The 19,547-nt window shown below is 44.4% G+C and overlaps 1 protein-coding gene across 2 annotated transcripts in view; it reads left to right on the forward strand.

The window, feature by feature from the left end:
• LOC124155806 (optomotor-blind protein-like) overlaps positions 1-19,307 on the forward strand; it is a 433,776-nt gene extending 414,469 nt beyond the window's left edge. For both annotated transcript variants that reach the window (XM_046529926.1, XM_046529924.1), the window contains exons 6-7: positions 13,315-13,589; positions 14,509-19,307. In XM_046529926.1, the coding sequence (XP_046385882.1) occupies positions 13,315-13,589; positions 14,509-15,581 (1,348 nt within the window). In that variant the 3' untranslated portion in view covers positions 15,582-19,307. The remainder of the gene's footprint in view (positions 1-13,314; positions 13,590-14,508) is intronic.
• The last annotated feature ends 240 nt before the right edge of the window (positions 19,308-19,547 follow it).

Here is a 19,547-nt window from a genome sequence, read left to right on the forward strand (position 1 = left end):
TAATTCATTGGCATTACACTTGAACAGTTGGTAAATACAAAACTTAAATGTTATATTGCGGATTATTCGTGCCGTAGGAAAGCAATGTATCCATATATGCCTCGTTCCATGGCTGTAATTCTCCGCTTCCTTGCTCTTTGATTCCTACACGAGCTCTTGAGGGGTGGAAGGCCAATTAACACATCTACATCCTGTGAGATTCGTCTTTCAAGAACGCTCTCGGAAAAAGAACACATCTCCCTCCGCATCTCGAAAGAGTGAGTGGGAGAGATATGCATGGTGAAAGCATGCGTTAACCGCATCTCGTCTCCGAGTTACACCCTCCGTGGCTCAACACTGGATGATGAGCGCAACAGATTTTTCATTTCGCGCCGACATTTGCACTCTCATTCGCTCCCGTGCCGCGCAACACGCTTGACTCAAAAAGAGTTCCGTTCCATTTTTTTCGTCGCTGGGAAAGTGGTTTAAAAGGATGAGCGAGGAGAGTGGTGCGGTTTTTGGATGACGCCGTAATAGGGAAGGCCCGAGCTGCCGGGTTTTGACGCAGTGGCGCTGGTGGCGGCAGAAGGGCTTGAATGCGGGGGCAGAATGCGCGCATGCAAATGTTCGCGCTGTTGAGCTCTCTCTCTCTCTATGCACTTTATTTTATTTTCCTCCTCGCCGCGCGTGTGTGGAGATGTGAGGCACCGCCGTGGAAGCATTGGATGGAATAAAGGGTGAAGTTGGGGATTTTGAAAGGACGTGACGGTGCGTGTATACACTGCCAGGCTTGTTCAATAGTTAGATTAATCGAAATCAAGATGGCTAGTTTCGATTAGTCGATGGTTTAAGGACTGCAGATTCGATGGTAACTTGCAGTAACAAGTACGGGTAGCGGAAACTTTTTTGTTTGCATTGAGTTACTTAATTAATCGAAAATAGATAGTTTCCATGAATCAACCGTTGGATCATCAAATATTCGACTTTATTTTCGTCTTATATAGTTGGCTTTGATTAGCTTGTTTCATATCATCGTTGGTATTCAATTGTCGAAGTTCACCTATTATAATATATTGTCGTGCGTTGGCTGACGAGGCCAAGGCGATTTTTTGACAGTCATTATTGATATCGGAGGCTATCGATGACTTACACGTGTCCAATGAGGGTAGAGAATGTTAAAAATACCTATGTATCACGCGAACCTGATTTTCGCCTCCTCCACTGTATACGCGCATGTCAAGTCCGTGTGTTCCGTGAGGTTAATCTGCGAGCCGATGGTGAGAGGGCGCTGTGAGGCCTCCTCGCCCTTTTGATCTCTTTATTTTTTACTTTAATGTTTCACTCAGGTCTCTTTTACAACTCTCTCCCTATTCCTTTCCCTCTGACCTTCCTTTTCTCCCTTCCGTCCATTCTCTAGGCTGTTTTAATTTCCCCGCTTTTTTTCCTGACCGTTCCACATTTCTCTCCACCCAACATTGCCTCCTATCCTTTTTCCCCTTCGTACTCTCCTTCGCACCCATTGTTTCGCTCTCTTTTATGCTTTATTTATATATTTTTTCTCCCCTCGCCGTTTTCCCGCCATCCCTCCCTTTCCCGCCGCTTTGGCGCGTGGCGGACTTCATTTCGCTCGTCTTTTTTTTCCCTCCAGCCTCGGCTAACACCCTCTTTTGGGCATTCTCTGCAACTGCCTCTCCAATTGTGCCCACTTTTAATCCATTTGGGTCTCAATGGAGTGAGTGAGTTTCGCCTTTTCCGCCGCTAGCCGGCTGCCGAGGTTAGCGGAATGAAAAGAGGAGTGGATATGAGGCCACCGAAAAGTCTTCAAAGGGAAACGTGGGATACTGGTGCCGCTGACGTATTCACTGAATTATTCGGTTTTAAATGCGGGTCGTGATATTGAGGCTTTCTAATCTACTTTGAGCGTGTACTTGCCGATGTATTTCGGGTTAAATAGCATTGGAATCGAGAGGGTAGAGTTATATTCTCTGTTCTGGGTGAAGCTATTCATATACTTACCGAATAAGCGACGGTCAAGCTTTAGTTATTGCGTACATGAAGCTTCTATGGCAGTTACATTACATAGTTTGTCAGCCGTCAATTTGGAAGGAATTGGTAAAATGAGTGTATCGGGTATTTAAGAAAACCTGAAAGTGCATTAGTAGTGCAAATTTTCGTTGAAAAAAAATCCCATCCATAATCAGCGCGGACTAATTCACTGTTTCCTTAGACTGTCAAGTATGATGATATTGAAAATGATAATATTATTATTTCTCCATAGTTTAAGGTTTTTTTCATTTCTCTTGCATTTTTATTACCTCCTTTTGCTTAGCAATCTTCAGTTATAATTTTTTACCCTTACGAGAGCATCCCACTGCTAAGGTAGACAGTTCTCTGTTCAATGGTGGCACTGAGTCTCTGATGAGAAAAAAGTCGAAAAAAGCCTCAACCATTGGGAATATAATGGGTGTCAAAATACATGAGCATATATTACCTACAATCGACACCTTCCAACCATTTAGAGGACGGGAAGTGACAAGCCGCCCTATTGTGGCGGAGGCAGGAAAGCCGCGCACCATGACGCGTCCTCAATGGGACGAATAGGACGTGTGCACAAAGTTTCTAGCATGACACCGAGGTCGCGGTGCCACCCTCGGCTTTAGTTTGGTAGAAAGCAGAAGCTGGGTACATGGGCGGTAGCTAAAGAGAGGAATGAGATAGAGGCAGGACGGTGTGGCGGAGGAAAAAGGACCACCTCGGGCCATGGTAAACACGCGCTGACGAACTCGACACCCCCTAAACAGTCGGAAACATTTTGTCGGACAAAAGCCTAGTGTGAGAGAGGGAGTATATGTGGTTGTGTCCAAGGGAGCAAGGAAGAAAGGAGGACCCAGAATAGGGTGTGAGAAGCGAGAGTGAAAGAAAGAAAAGGATTGTGTTGGAGGGGCGAGAATGGGTGTACGTGTGGACTACTACCTACTGCTAGGGAGAGAGCCACCACTTCCCTCTCACTCGCTGGAGTGTGTAGCCGGACTCTCTCGCGACAAAGCCCCGCACACAGCTCACGGGGCAACAATGGGACCACCCATACGAGGGGCAGCCAAGGGCGAAAGAGGAGAGGGAAAATAAAGAAGGCTTCTTCCCTCTCTCTCTCTTCCACTCCTCCTCATTTGCATCCTCCATTAAACCCTTTTAAGGGAGGACACTGTAAAGGAGCTTCGTTGGCCGCGTACACGTACGGCTCTGTGACCGACAGAGCCACCCTCCAATGGGTCCACTGGCCCTCTCCAGAAAGTCATGGTCATTAGTGTGATACCTCTCTGTCTTGGAAGCTAACAATCCATTTTCAGAACGTTCAATTTCGCCAGAAAAATGTTTTTGATTCCCAGCACGCCTCTTATTAAAATCGGTGATGACTTGAAACGACTTTCAATTCAATAACTTAGCAAAGAATGTTTTTTTGTTGGAGAAATTTTGAGAATATTATAAAAAAATTGAATGCGACATGGCTTGAAACATTGTGACTTATATTGAAATTGGTTGGGAAATACTCCAGGAATTCAACCTTAGAAGGCCGGACTCCGGAGTTAAGTTATCTGATAGTCTCTCAATGAAACAAAGTCAACTGATATGTTGTCGAATGTGAATGCGAACTTATCTCTCTGAGATTTGGAGGATGCTTCGAAATTACATATATGAAAAAATATTTGCCTTTAACGACGTCCGGACTCCGATCCCCGGAATTGCCACTAGTTGCCAGTCTGATTTGCAGAGACTTTCTATGCAGTTTTTTGCTAGAATTAGTGGACAAGACGGTCAATTCTGCTGGACATGGATTTCCACGAGGTAGATAAACGAATGGTTTTTACTTTAACTTTACTACTGCTATACTTGACGAATTTGCATTCCTAACGTTCTCTTTCGGATGACTTCATTAAGGTACGCCCAGTTATTTTCTCGAAAAATTCTGGGCTCTGAATCGAGTGGCCACCATGAATAATGACATGTAAACATGTGACTCGGGCGGTGGCGGCGGCGGTCAGGGGACCACGGGATAGAGAGCCTTCCTCTCTTTACGCAATCAGCGTCAGATCTGGAAAGGCGATCCCCGCAGCGTGGGCGTCACAGATTGGAAGGCCGACCGCCGCGACCTCCGAAGCCGTCGCCCACTGGCTCGAATGAGGGAAGCGCCGGAGAGAGAGAGAGAGATTGGGATGCGAGATGGCATCTCGCGGGCTCATCTGTGCTGCAGCACGGACAACAGAGGGAAGCCTCTGTTCCGGGGTCGAGGCGCCGTCTTGGCTGCGATGCGGATGAGGGCGGAAACGGCAGGAAACACGGCGTTCAGAATGCGTGGAGCTGGAGAAATAGCGTGAAATCTGGGGTGGCACTCTGCGCTCATGGTAAATTTGAATGCACCGACCTTCGGCTTCTGCGTGTGTGACCAAGATTGAAACGTCAAAACTCTAGATCACGTAATGGGACTCATTGGTTTATGTTTGATCTTAGGTTTTCCCGGCGTATCAGGTGCAGAAAAATGTCTTGGGTTTTCCACCGGTTGATATCGCCCGGTGGAACACCCGAGAAACTTTTCCGCACCTGATACGCCGGGAAAACCTAAGATCAAACATAAACCAATGAGTCCCATCACGTGATCTAGAGTTTTGACATGCAGAAAGGTTTCTCGGGTTTTCCACCGGTTGATGTCGTCCGGTGGAAAACCCGTGAAACTTTTCAGCGTTGTCATTGGTTGAATATGACAATGAAGTTCGTTTTTATGTTGTTAATTTCGTTAGACTATAATATTCACGCTGAAGGACAAGTATTAGGATATCAGCAAAGCCTATTTGTAAGAATTTCAACTACATTTTCTGTCCTAATGCCGAAGTTTGAGTATCAAAACTAGTATAGGCTTTCAGTTTCTGCGTGACCACATTGAGCACTCTAGTATGCACTTTTTCTGACGCTGTATCACGGCCCTTACCGAGGGTAATTTATTTAAAAAATGGAAAAACATTTTTCTTTCCGAAATATCGCAATAATTTTTGTCAAAACTTCTTTAAAATTGTATCTTCGTAATTTAAAAACAGCTTTCCTTAGTTCTCATTTACCATTTAAGAAAAAAATATTCCTTCTATAAAATCATACTCATTGTGATTAAATTAATTTCTCCGGACGTATCTTAGGACAATCTTAGCTGAAACACCGAAGCAAAGCATACGTGTTTCAGATAATAATTGATAAAGTGAGAAAAGAAATGTCACAAATGAAAAGGCGACTTCGTTGACTTCCACTAATTTATTTCCATGGAATATGTTTCGATCCATAGAGGTCATTGTCGTACCAAGGAAATAAATCAGTGGAAGTCAACGAGGTCGTCTTTTCATTTGTGAATATCAACTTTCGCATAGTTGAGCCTGATGCCATTGAACGTATGAAATGTCACCTATATTTTACCAAACCGCTTTCTGTGAAAATGTGACTTCAAATTAAAATATCGCAGAGGCTGCGTATGTTTTACTGATCCACTAGTGACCTTTTCAGAAGTCTATAATCTTTCTAGACACTGTGAGTGCAGGGCACGAACCGGCCCACTCCATTCCCTCCTCCTCCCAGCGACGCCTACTTCCAGCGAAGATTCGGAACCGCTTTACGCTTCCCTTCCGCCTTCCCGACAATTTTCTCCATCCCCGCCCTCCTTACACACGACCCGTGCACTCCCGACCTTCCTTCCTGCAACCAACCCACCGCCGACCCCTCATTCCACGTCATTAGTCCAACAGAAGTTCTCCCCCGCACGCCCTCCTTGTCTTCTTCCCTTCTCGCCACACAACCCGCTTCCTTTTCCTAGAGTTTAGTTCTCACTATTTTTGCTCAAATGCTCCGTGACCGGAGTTTTGAGGCGCCCGGCATGCGGGCGACAAACTTCCCGACGAACCCCGCCTTCACTCCCCCCCCCCGCTCTCCCAGTTTCGTTCTCCATGGCCCGCACATACGAATTCAAGCGCAAGAAAAGGGACTTTGTAGGGGGTGGAGGAATCTTGTCTGAAGAGGGTGTCTTCGGAGAACTGTGACCAGCGTGCTGTGGGACTGTCCAAAGATTGTGTCCTTGAGTATTTTCAGGATTGTATTTATTTCTCAGAGTCAATGTAACCAATTATGATTGTTTATGATGAGATATTCGAGGGTTAAAGTCACAAATAAATCAAACTAAAAAAATGGGGTCGCAACTGTTTACATATCAAGCGATTGTAAAGGGCTCTTAGGTGTGGAAAATATAAATTTCTCTTTGAGGGTAATGTCATATTAGACAGAGTATGGTCAATGGTTATAAAATATTAATAGAAATTCATTTAAAGCTCTGAGGAAATTCATATAATTATGTCGCAGATAGGACATTACGAGTGTATGGAAGGATAGGCTTATTATTTTTCTCAGAGGATAGGCTTATTCTATATCAGGACAAGTGCTCGCTTTATTTATGGATTTGTTCATCTCCGGGGGAACATATTAAAATACTTTTAATTTTTTAAAATTACAGTGTATAAAAATCATGTTTATATTTTTCATTTTTTTGCGATTGTGAGGTAAATTTATTTTCAATATGAAAAACAGTAATTCAAGCCCCTCGGAGCTGTGTGTCTAGGCAATTAAATTGTACCAGTCTGATGCGTGAACGTAAAAACTTCGTTTGAATCAATGAAGTGTTTTTATCTCTGCGAAGTTATTACCTACTAATTGCGGAGAAAGAAAAGACCGAGGGCATTCATTCAAGCCACGGGAGGCCGATTCGGGCGTCGATTGGACTTTTAATGTATTCAGCAGCGAAGTGAGATGTAATCGACGCCTTCAGACTTCCACGGGAGTCGCACTTTCCTCTCCCAAAGGCGCGGCATATCGCTCCACGGCGCCGCCGTTCGTCCAAGATAGGGCGCGCAATATTTCATTTTCCACTCCCTTCCTCTTGGCCTTCCTTCTTTCCTTCATTCATTCAAGTTTCGTGGAAATGACAAGGATCGTAGTTCTCTCTCTGGAAAAAAATGACCCTCCCGACTACTCCTCGCATTTTGTTTTTCATAATTATCACCCCTTCAACACGTTATCGTTCTCATAATTTTCTCGCCTCAGTCATTAAAAAACAGTCCTTTTTTCACTTCAAAAAATAATATCCCTCTTCATTCTCTCGACTCGTTAGAACCTCTCATGCTGACACCTCACCGTACCTCTCTCTCACCCGTTCATGTTTTCCCAACTTCATTTTTGCTTCTTTTCACACGCTTTCTCTATTTGCTCCGAGAATATTTTTTCATTCCATCTCTCCACAAACAATCCACTTCTTGTAAATTAACGAGGGTATCTATGTCTATTTTTTTCATCTAGTCAGTGATCCTTCGTGATTTACCTGAGAGATGTTCTCAAACTTTTTTTGTTTATGAAAGATGATTTTTTCGTAGGGACCCTGGCGTCATCATAAGATATCTCTTCTCGTTTTCCTGAATATTAATTCCACTACTCACACTCAATGCTCTTTAGTCAGCGCTTATATTATTTCCTCCAAGTTTCTTCGTGGTTGGTATTCCCTCTTAGACAAGGGGTGATTTTCTCTCCGCTATGCACTCGATTTTTTAGCATGGGAAATTCTCGGAAGATATTACTTTTGAAATAATTACTTTTTAACCAGTAAAGAGATCAGGTAACGTTGCCTCGGTTACGTCTCAGCGATGATAATTTTAGTCTTTAACGTTTTTTTTTTTTCAGTGTTAAACAAAATTTCAACTTTCCACCACCCCTGGTTTCTCGTAAATAATATTTTAATTTATGCAAACAAAACTGCCATCAATGAAATAAGTTAGCAACCAGAAATTAATTCAATGAAGCTCATGACGATGCTTTTTGCTCCAAGTGGATTTATATCCTTGATTTCTGCCGCCTTTATGTCCCTACTTAGCACCTTAAAAATAAGTACCTTTTCTGTCACCAAGTATTCTTTCACCTTTTCAACGGCTTTCTCTTCGCTTACTTAGTTGATGAAACCTCGTACATACTTTGTGTTCGCCGGTACATTTTTCCGCGGACGCCTTGTCTTCATAAACTGGTTGCACTCATTGGAAAGAAAAGGTGGTTTGCTCCGTTTCCCGCTCCAACGCGTAGGATCTCCGCTACCTCTGGTTAAGAGTGAAGGAAAGCAGAATCTACCTTTCAATTATTCAACGCTCTTAATGTCTCCCGAGCTTTACATAGCTCCAGTGTGGAATTCTCGTATCTCTCTCCTCCACTCTTCTCATTCATTTCTCAAGTCCTTTTATTTTTTTATATTTAACCTTTTATTCTGCGCTTCCAACTATTCTTTCCCGTCACGACCTCTCACTAGATGTCTCCTCTTCTAGCCCCTTCTGAGCACTCCATCTGAGAGCTAGAATCTTTCTTCTCTCGATCCCAACCTCTCTCTTCATATCTCCCTCACGGCGAATAAAAAAACCTTCTATCTCTTTCTCCTCTCGCCTACGCTTCCTATTCTTCGCCACTCGAGTCACAAGACCTTTCGCATTATTCCATAGCATCTTTGCGTTCCGGAGACGCTCTTCCCCGTCTCTCGTCCTTCCCCTTCGCGTCCCAAGCATTTCCCCGTCCCCTCCTTCGCGAGGCTCCTTCAAAAAACTTCTCCTGTCTCCCTAATTTGCCTCCTCAGTGCCATTCTCAGAGTGAATCCTTCGAGTCAGCCCCCTGTGTTCCCTACCTCTCACCCGCCTGACACGTATAGATGTATCGGTACGCCCGGTATGTGTTTCGACTCAAATTGGTATCTCGGTTTACTTTTTCAAAATTGTGGTGTTTTCACTATAGCAGTTCTCGACGTGTTAAAAAGAGAATGTCTCTTGAACGTATTGGGGAAATCGTTAATAGAATGATGGGTAATTAAATGGTTAAAATTTCGATTGGATAGTAACTCTTTCACTATACAGCTATATATCACTCCAGTCCAAATGCTCATCGCTGCATCTCTTTCGTAGTCTTGCCTAATTGTTACACCTGTATACACAGACTTGGAAAACACATGGCAAAATTACTTGTTTATAATATGTTGAAGATATTAGTGAGAATTTATATTATCATACCGAAAAATTTAACTTGAGGTTTTTTTCCTTTTTCATTTTCTTTTCATTACAAAGTAATATTTATCATGCCACGCTGGAATGCATGGGAGCACTTACTATTTTTTTGATCTAGTAAAAATTATTTGTTCCACCTTGTTTATGCAGTTTTGCAAAGCTGTGAATTGTGGAATTACTCATTTCGTATATGTCGCAAGTGAAATATCGAGACTCGGTGTCCTCGTCATATCGTGGATGTTTCTACTTCTGAGACTATCCCTCACCCCATCTTTTGCTTCCGTGTCATTCACGTGTACGCATTTCTCGCCTTCGATCCTCGCCCTTTCCCTGTCGCAGCATCTTTTGTCTCTCCCCATCCTCTCGAGCGCTCCCGGCATTGTCCCAGTCCTTGGCTCTTTAGCACTTGTCTCCTCCCTCCCTCTCTCCTTGTCTCACCTCGTGAGTACGGCGACGAATCAAGTGGGCAATGTTGGGTGGGTCAATTTCCGGGTCTTGTCGGTAAACACTCAGCGTCCGTCGGCGGGGAATAATGGCAGGAATAATTTGATTATTTTTCGTTTCGTGTGCTAGTAAGTGAATTTTTTTTCGCCGTGAATTGCGAACGTTGAGCAACAATAGTAGAACGTAATTTTTTTTTTGTATTCATTGACAGAGATACTCAACTAGATGCTTTGTAACCACTGGGTCTTGTAAAAGAAAATATTTTCCTCTCACCGAGTTTTGGCGTCCTCTCGAGACTTTTCGTAAGAAAACTCCATTGTTCTACATGTCCCCATGGCTCAGCATCTGCAGCAAATATTGCTGTCGCATTTATTATCAATGTAATTCTAAAAATTTCTGTCAACAAATCCTGTTATGGTTTAAGCTTTTCTTTATACTTTCTTTGATGCAGTTACTTTTTTTGCGTCTCATTTTTGGAATTATCGATTATATACTTACCATCAGTAACGAAAGCACCTACTTGGTTGAACATTTTTATTCCTTTTTTTATTGTTAGGGTGTTTTCTCTCTAAAACTGTATCTCCAATCTATAATACTTCATGCCGTCTATACCAAGAATGTTTTGGCTTTGCAAACTACGAGTGAATATTCCGTTCACAGGAGCGTTTTTCCCAACCAGATAGTGCAGAGTTCACCTCTTTCGCGTTTGCCTTGAACCCATCTTTTGCTCCCTTCTCTTCCACAACTATCCCATTGACATAATACAAATAACCCCTCTCTCCTTTCTTCTATTCAAATTCCTACCACTCTTCTCTCGAGCGTCTCCCACCTCGGAGGGAAACGACTCCTGAAGGAGGTCCTAGGCTCGCTAGCCCCCTTTCTCCCCCCTGCCTCCCCGCTGTCGCTAAGAACCCTGCAGCTACCAAAGTCAAATTAGCCTCCTTTTTCCTCCCCCCCCCATGCCAGAAGCATGCCCCTTCATATCTATTCCTCCTCCTGCTCCTTCCTCTCCCGTCCTTATTTCGCATTCTATCCCATTCTCCCACCCACTTCAACGAGACTCCCATGTATATAAAGAGAGGGAGAGAAAGAATAAAAAAAACACCCATCCAGGATACTCCTCCAAGCGCGATGCCCTCCAAACCGCTACCCTCTCTATCCACTCCCCCGAAAAACTCGGAGCGGGCTACCCCCTTCAACTTTTTTGGTGATCTCTTCCCCTCAGCCTGGTGAGCATCCCCACCCTCGTGGAAAAACCTTCGATCGTTTCCACCTCACCCTCTCCAACCCGCAAGTCCTCTTATCTCCATCCCAAAGAAGGTGCTTCTTATCCTCCTCCGCCTCCCTGGCCGCCCTCCTTCACCTCGTGCCCCATCTAACTCCCGCGCTGTCAAATGGGGCTCCTTTTAAGGTAAGGCATGGCCGTTGTACCTCAGCGAAGGCGCGCAAGTGCCTTCTCCGTAGGCGACCGTCTTCCTCTTCCACGCTCCTCGCCTTATTCCTCTCGTTCGCGCGTCTTCTTCCCTTTCCTTTTCGCTCCGTCTTCCGTCCTCTTACTTGCGGTGGTTCCCACTTGACTTCCCCAGGGCGCATTGCCGCGGTGTTCATTGTCGCGCGATTTAATGCTCCCCTAAGACCATCCGTGGCAACGAGGGCTTTAGAGGCGGAATTAAAAAGGTGTCACCTCGACTTTTTGACGCACTTCACCTCTTTTGACGTTTATTTTGTGTTAATCTTGCCTTCTTGTTTAGAGTGCCGCGGCAATTATTCGCTCCCGAGGTGGTGAAGATTTTTAAAATAAGCGGTGAAAATTTACCTCGCTTCGTCTCGTGTAGGAGTGAGGCAGTTATAAACGTGCAGTATTTAGAGGTGTATTTTAACGGCTTGGAGGCCCTACGTCTGAAACGAAATTTTAAGCTTTTGTGTAATTATTCCATTAAGTATGTTAAATAAATTCTCCTAGTAGTGTTTTAAATTTATTCTCTGCGCACTTTGCACCCTGAAAATTTTATTTCCCCTATTTAATTTATTCTTTAAAAGTTTCAATCGCGATGATAACAACATTATAATATTTTAGTTTAATTCCAGAATTGGATATTAATACATTGAAATATAAAATTAATCTCAGAGTAGGTACCTGCTAAATCAATAGTAATGTAGATATTTTTGAAAATTACGTAGTGATTTATCTACTTTTATATTTAATAGATAATCTCTTTCGGTAGAAAACAACTAAATCTTTATTAAAACCGTATTTTGTAACACATGTTTGGCAGCAAGGTTTGGTACATGCTAGTGGAATTGCTTTTCACGATCCTTTTTAGCTCAGGACTAAACGACCTAATGCTTCTTTTGTTCATCTTACTTTAAGCCACTTTGTCTAAGTGTCATATAGGTCCGATATTTCGAATTTTTAATTTATCTTCCCTTGTGGGCATTTATGAAGAACGAGAATTTCACCTCGTCTTTGAGGGGGAAGTCATCTTTCGACGAGTGTTGCACGAAGAGAGAGGAATTTTGCACTCCTAAATAGAGAGAGAGGGAGTGAGGTGGTCGAGGCTAGAGAAAAGGCGGGTGCGTCGCAGGCGCCAGGGCCTCCTTGCATGGGCGACGTTCTCCTTTTCAAGCAGGCGTCGAGCTGGCGGCAAAGGGTAATCTTGTGCTCGCGCCGCAAGCTGTGTTGTGGGCGGCATAGGCTGGGTTCGGTCGGGAAGGCGAGAATTGCGAGCTCTCCGGTGGTGTGGGCTTTTGAGTGGTGGCGGTTGCTGAGTGGTGCTATTTCGGGTGCCGCCCCGACGATGAGGGAAGTCGTTCGGGTGAGGTATAGGGAGGTGCGTTCATTAGCACTCTCCACGCCACCCACCCCTTGTTTCTGCCGAGGTGTGAGGTGTTTTGTGAGGGAGGGCGCTTGTCTGTGTGGCCCATTAGGGGACTCCCGAGTCCCAAGCGAAGTGAAGGGCGAGTTTGCAAGATGGGTAGTCGGGTATGGTGATCTGCGCTCACTCGGTGGTTGGGTATTTTTTTGTTCTTTTCGAGGTTCATCGATGTTGGTGGTACACATATGCCACGAGTTGGAATTGTTAACTCGCATATTACCCTGTATATCAAAATCGGATTTTATTAAAGTTTTTCCAATTTCTATAACAACCCTTTTTATGTATGGCAGGCTTAGCAAATATTAATTGCGCAGACGTATTGGTATATCTTAGTTATCTCTTTGTGCTCCTGTATTTCATACTTCTCCGAAATTATTTTTTTACAAATATATTCAATTATTAATTTCATGTATAGAATAACAATCTTTTTACTTTCTGATTCTATTTTTTTTCATCGTGCCTCAACATAGTATAATTTGCTTCAAATCAGGCTAATTAAAATCCTATCGGAATCAAATGATGTCTATAGATGCAGAGGAAAAATAAATCAAAGACAGCTTAGAGCCTGTTTTTTTGTTACAATATTTTATACAATCTCCTCAAAATTATTTGGGACCATACATGATCAGAAAAGTAGCAATCTAGTAACGTCATCTCAAACACGGTCAACAATCATTTCTGCTTCGCATTTGCTAGGCTGGTGTTCAAGCATCCTCTTACGCGTCAAGCGGAGTATTCATTAGAATTGGAAAACCCAAATTGGAATTCATTAAAATTGGAATTCATCACGTGAATTACAAAACCCAAAGTTCCTCTTTTTGCATGCATTCTTTCGTTGTATTTGCTCAAATTTTGCTGGAGTCTTAACCGTGACATACCCTCTTTTCTCCCCTCTGTTCCTTGAGCAGGCGGCAGGCCCTATTGGCGGCGCAGCGGCACCAGGAGGAGCAGAGGCTCGCGGAGCAGCAGAAGAGCATGGGTGGGGGCGGTGGGGGCGGCCGGGGGCACAACGCCATCCCCGACAGCAGCAGCGGGCTGGGCCTCGGTGGCCTGGCCCGTGGCGGCGCCGACCCCGAGGACGAGAAGGTGGACGTTGTGGGCACGTCGGACGGCGGGCGCGTCGACTCCTCCTCCCTGCATCACCACCACCATCACCACCACCACCTGCCGCAGCCTCACTCGGGTGAGTCCGCTTGCCAAGCATTCATCCCAAGCTGGAGTGCATGGGTGTTGGTTATCTTTTCAATTAATTCCTGCTGCTTCTTTATTGCTTTTTTGCCATTCCACAGAAAACTATATTGACCTTTGCTTCAATTCGACAGTGCAGAACCATATTGTATCTGTGTTTTGTAACTAGATAGCTATTGAACGTGCTAGAAATAGAATTTATCTCAATTATATTCCCTCTTTTGCCTGTTTCTAAGCATTATGTGTCGATTACTTTTGCACGCATGTATTTTGCTTTTATGAAATGCTTTATGATATACTCTATACTTAACATGCTGCTGAACGTACCTTTCTGTTATTAAGCACGTTGGATAATTATATGCATTGATTATTTCGTTTAAAACCTTTAGTAGATAATATGAATAGTATAGGAAGCACTGAACTTTCTTTCTTGCTACTTCGATTTGCCCACGATTATGCAAATTTAGACCAATCCATTTATTCTTTCCCTTTTTACGCTTGTTATTCAAAACGTATGCCCTAAAAAACGTATCGTGGCAAATAGGGAAATTATAAAGCATGAATTTTTTGATTATATTTTTAACTTTGACCACCAGCTGAGCAATGGCTTAATGTTGCTTGCTCTACCTTTCACATATGATTGTATTTATGCTTTGCATTTTATGGACACACTTCTCATGTGGTAATTGATACGGAGAATGGGATGTACTAGGGAGTATCTTCGCATATCTATATCTCAACTTGCTCCAATTATTACGCTGTATGCCTGTACTGCACGCTCCCTACCAAGGAAAAATGCATGCTATATTGTAGAAGGTAAGCGGTAGCAAAGCTTGTAAACTAGATGATAAACGACATGAATCTGTGGACCATAGAGCGGGCCTTTACCTCGAGGGCCCCTCGCTTCTGATTAGCCTGGTTCTCTCTGCCACCAGATCCAGACGACCCGCTGAGGAGACGCTGCGAGGACAGCGAGCGAGAGGCTAGCGACAGCTCCTCCGAGTCGGGCAGTGCAGCCGCCGCGGCGGCGGCCGCCCATGCGGCCGGACACCACCCCTCGCTCCCCGGCCCATCCTCCGACTACCCCAGCCCCAACATCTCCGTCGGTCCCCCCATCCACCCGCCACACCTCCTCCCCTACCTGTACGGCCACCCGGCGGCGGGGCTGTACCACGGCGCCGCGGCCGCAGCGGCTGCGGCTGCCGCGGCGGCAGCGGGCGGCGGCGGTGGAGGCGGCAGCGGGGGCGGTCACGGCGCCTCCGGCCTCCATCAGCTGCTGATGCCGGGAGCGGCGGCGGCGGCCGCAGCGGCAGCCCACGCCGCAGCCGCGCACGCCGCCCATTCGCCCTTCTCGATCTTCTCCGGGTCCGGGGGCGGAGGCCACGGCGGCACGGGGATCCCCGGCGTCTCGCCCGGCCTCCTCTTCAACGCGCAACTCGCCCTCGCGGCGCAGCACCCGCTCTTCGGCCACGCCTACTCGGGACTGGGCTCGGCCCTTGCGGCGGCGACACCCGCCACATCGGCCGCCTCCGCCGTCGCCCCGCCGCTCCTCTCGGAGAGGCTGAAGGCAGCGGCCGCCGCGTCTGCACACCACCATCACCACCACCGCTTCGCCCCTTACGCGCCCCCGCTGCCCCCGCCGTCGGGTGGGGCGCCCGCACCCACCGCCCCAGCGCCGCCCTCCGCCCCCTCGTCCCTCCTCGGAGGGTCTCCCCTGGGGTCCGCCTTCGAGACAGTCACTCCCGGTTCTCACCACGGTGTGGGCAGCAGTCCCAAGCTGTCTCCCCTGGGGGCGGGGATGGACTCTCCGGGGGCGGAGATGCCCCAGGCGTCGTCGGTGGCGGCGCCGCCACCCCCGCCTCCTCCACCTCCACCCATCCCACCCACGTCTTCGGTCCCCGGGTCGGCGGCCAGCGAGCTGAAGAGCATCGAGAAGATGGTGAACGGGCTGGAGGCGAGTCATGAACCCGAGTCTGTGGACAAGTGAGGCTTGGAGGAGGGGGTCGGGGGTTCGGATATGATTGGGGGGCTGTACTAATCGCCGCCGCCTTGTGCAATTCCCGTTACTGCCCCCTCGAGCCCAAGACAACCTCAAGTGTACGATCTACGGTAGCGTTCCTCCCACGCCTCCAGCCTCTGATGAGTGAGAAGTGTTTGCGGTGACTGTGCGTCGCATTATCGACACACGGCTTTCTTTCTCCCCTCGTCGATTGAGCACGCGGTTTAACCGTCTGCGCGATGGATGTCAGCACAGTCATGACTTTTTGTGCGAGGCGAAATATTGGGTTGGAAAAAGACACATAGCAAAGCTTAATTGTGTGTATAAATAATTGAATGAACACTTGATGTTGACTCAGAAATTTGCAGGTGTCTTTTGTGATCACGAGTGAGTGTTTTTTAAAGAGTGTTTTCGTTTTGTTGTGGCATGCTGTGCAATCATGCGGGAAGATTCCGCATTGCGCTGAACATTTTCGCAGCGGAATGAAGAACTAATACACTCTCGCAGCTTATAGACAATGTGTGAAGATGCCTGCATCTCTTTAGCTGAAGTTTTTAGAGTGAAACTTATCAGCGGACTGATAATTATTGAGTCGTCGACCTGAGTTTGTTGTTCTTGTAATTTATGTTCCTCAAGGGCTATACATATTATATATATAAAGTATACATATTATAAAGTATGATGAATATATGAATATTATATATTATATAGAAATATAAACAACTCTCTGAACTTGAACACTTCGGTTTGTGTCTGGTGAACGAAATTATTCAGAATGTGTACATAAGTATAAAAAAATTGAGATCTAAGCTAAATAACGCAGTGAATTGTGGATGTAGGTATCGTAATTGCATGAAGTTTTAACAAATTGTCACCTGTTTATACCAAAGAAAATGTGGGAGTCCGCGATTGGTGGAATGAACGAGACAAATACGTCGCTGTTTATTTTTAACCCTGGCGAATAAACGTGTGTAACTCCACATGACCCAATCGTAACACAAGATTTCATTATTTAATTAATTTAGCCGTAATGAAGTTTCCCGGAAAGGTGTTTTAGTGTAATTCTTTTTGTGGTATAATACCCCTCGCAAATTACGCGTGAGGATTTTCCGAAATTAATCACAGGTTTTGCCTTTAGCTCTCTCCGCTGCGCTTAAGGTGGCTATCCTCTCGGTTGTCGGTGAAAATAAGCTGTTTACAATTTAATAGTCGCGATTCATTTTGCAGTCACTGCCTAAATTTCGTTTTCTTGCCATGTTTTGCTATGGCACATGAAAGCTAAAGCATGCGTATATTAAATATCGGCACGTGCCAATTTCCTATTTTTGAATTTTCTGAAGGTGATTTTAACGGTTTCGTGTTACTTTTACTGTTTACAACAGGAACATTTTGGTACAGTCTAATTTATCTTCCGTACGTGTGAAGCATTTACGTAATTTTTGCATAAACGTTGAGGGGAGTTATGGAGGCTCCAGCCATGTCAAGAGAGAACATTTTGTACAAAGGTAGGTGTGTGGTTGTTGAAAAATTGCCAAGAGGTATCATGATGAACGTCGTTTCCAATTTACCCCCATTTTCTTGAAAAATCTTTTTGATAGTTTTATCTTTACATCAAAACAAAATTTTCTAGGCATGGGAATTAAATTTTTATGCAATTAATGTTTTTCGTACCCTGTTTGCACACATACCATTCGCCAAAATGTACTCTCGGAGCAATGCTAGTGCAGTGAACTGTGGCCTTATAACTGTAAACTCTACAACCGAGTGAAATTGACTTGTAACTAAACGTAAAGTATTCATTGCGTAAGCATTGCGCCTTGTGGCTGTCCTTCAGCGTACATAGTAACACGTTGACGATTTTTAGGGCAGTGGTGTGTTGAGTACCTACAATGTTCAATACATAATCTACATAGGACAAAAAAAAAGAATCCAAACGGCTCGTAAAGTTATTATTTTTTTGTTTACTGAAGGATGAGCTCGGTTCTTTTCTTTTTTATACAGGGAGAGAGGTGGCGGTGTTTGTAGAAATCTCAGTCTCTTGAGATTTTGGAAAAAAACCCGCAGTTATGCTCCCTTTCCCTGAATTTTTAATGTGCAATCCCCCCCTCCTCGTTCTCTCCCGCGAGTGTATCCCATAGCAACGGGTTTAGTATCGGCTTCAGATCCCTCCATTCCCGCTTCCATGAACCCTGACGCTCGTCCTCCGAGTCGAACCTGACTGCATGAACGCTGAATCCTCGGACGGCTTTTGAAAATAGGTCGTACCCATGCTTAATTACAATATGAACATGCCAAGGGTTTCCTCTTTTTTTTTGCAATGATTCTCAAATATTGTGTAATATTACAATTCATTTTGGTGCTCCCTTGTGCAAGGGAAATAGGAAATATGTACAAAGAAATGTATAATACGGTATATATGTGTGATATTTGTTTTTTTTTCTCCTCCTCTCCCATACACCTAATAGATCACGACTTTTTATCTGGGATTCCTCTCACAAATAGTCACGTCCTCTCCTCAATAATTTCTTTTTGACTCCCTCCTGCTATCTCACACTCCTTAGATTACGTGATTAAAATTTCGCTCTTTTGCATAGTAATTAAGAAAGTAAGTGGACGGTTTTCTATTAATTTAAATCTCAATTTATATAAATCTCTCTACCTCATTAATATCGGTGAGAGAAACGCAGCACTTAAAACCAATCGTGTTGCTTTCTTTTGTTGAAATACATGATGACAGTTCAAAAAAGTTAGTTGGTCTCATATGTCATAATTTTATTTTTTCTACCGTAATGCCATATGGTTGAATCCGACTATTGTTCGACGCTTTCAGATTAGCAGTGATTAGTAGCATTAGCAAACCTCATCCAATTCTCCTGGAATCCACGCTTTAAGCGTAAAGCCCAATCAATATGAATTGCCCAATGCTACTGCATAGAGCGACTGTTGAATGACTTCGGTTCGCCCGAAGTTGTTGCAATTCCTTTGTAGCTTGTGGTGTGACAGAAATGTGGCCAAGAGATTATATTTTATGAAAAAGCCTACTTATAAAAACGACGGAGTACCCAGTGTGGTATTAGAGGAAACAAAATCAAATTACTAATCTCATTGAGCAAAACCTAAAAAAAAATTGTGTGATTTCGAGAGAAGCGTGATGGAGTTTCGTGGCAAAGCCATAGTCATTGTGTACAGCGTCGTCTTTCGAAGCCATTGAGTGGTCGGATTTTTGAAAGCATTGACAGAGGACCCTAACTGATCTGTTAGTGAAACAATGAATGCACTTTTGAAGTAAAAAAAAATATGATGAGATAATAACAAAAAAAATGGTTGCGTGAGTGAGAAAAAAATGAAAGTGTACGTGCTTGATCGAATGTCAGATGTTACTATTTTTCTGTTTTTTGTAAATGCAATTTCTATTTGTTACTGTATTCTTGTCTGTTTTCTGTTGTTTTTTCTTAAGCCTTCTGTGAGAAATATGTGTTGTTCTTCTCCGATCTCTTAGAAAGAATGTTAATAACGGTGAGACTAGGAGTTGATGAGAGAGGGGGAGGAATAAGGAATGTTCTAGGACGATACAATCTGTGTGTTTGTGTGTGTATGGCGGAGAATAAGAGAGGATCATGTTGTGTGAGTCGCGGGCTCTGTGAGAGAGGTGGTGTCGTCATATGATGGTGAACAGTTCAATAAATTTATATACTACGACACAGTAAAATAAAACAATTGTCTATTATTACTTTCCCCTTGTCTTTACCTATGTTTCCTCAGTTGGAACGGCGCTTTTGTAAGCTAGCTTGGTTCTTGCTTTGCAGTTTCAGGCATAAAAGTTATTTTGGTGTAGGGTTCATGCCCTGTTACCATAATTGCATCCTGAACATGTGAAATATAATCACTCATGTCTGAGTGTTGAGTGAAATTTACCCTCGCCTATCTTAGCAAAATTTTACGTTGAAGTACTGA

Source organism: Ischnura elegans, chromosome 3 (assembly GCF_921293095.1).
Source record: "Ischnura elegans chromosome 3, ioIscEleg1.1, whole genome shotgun sequence".
NCBI lineage: Eukaryota > Metazoa > Arthropoda > Insecta > Odonata > Coenagrionidae > Ischnura > Ischnura elegans.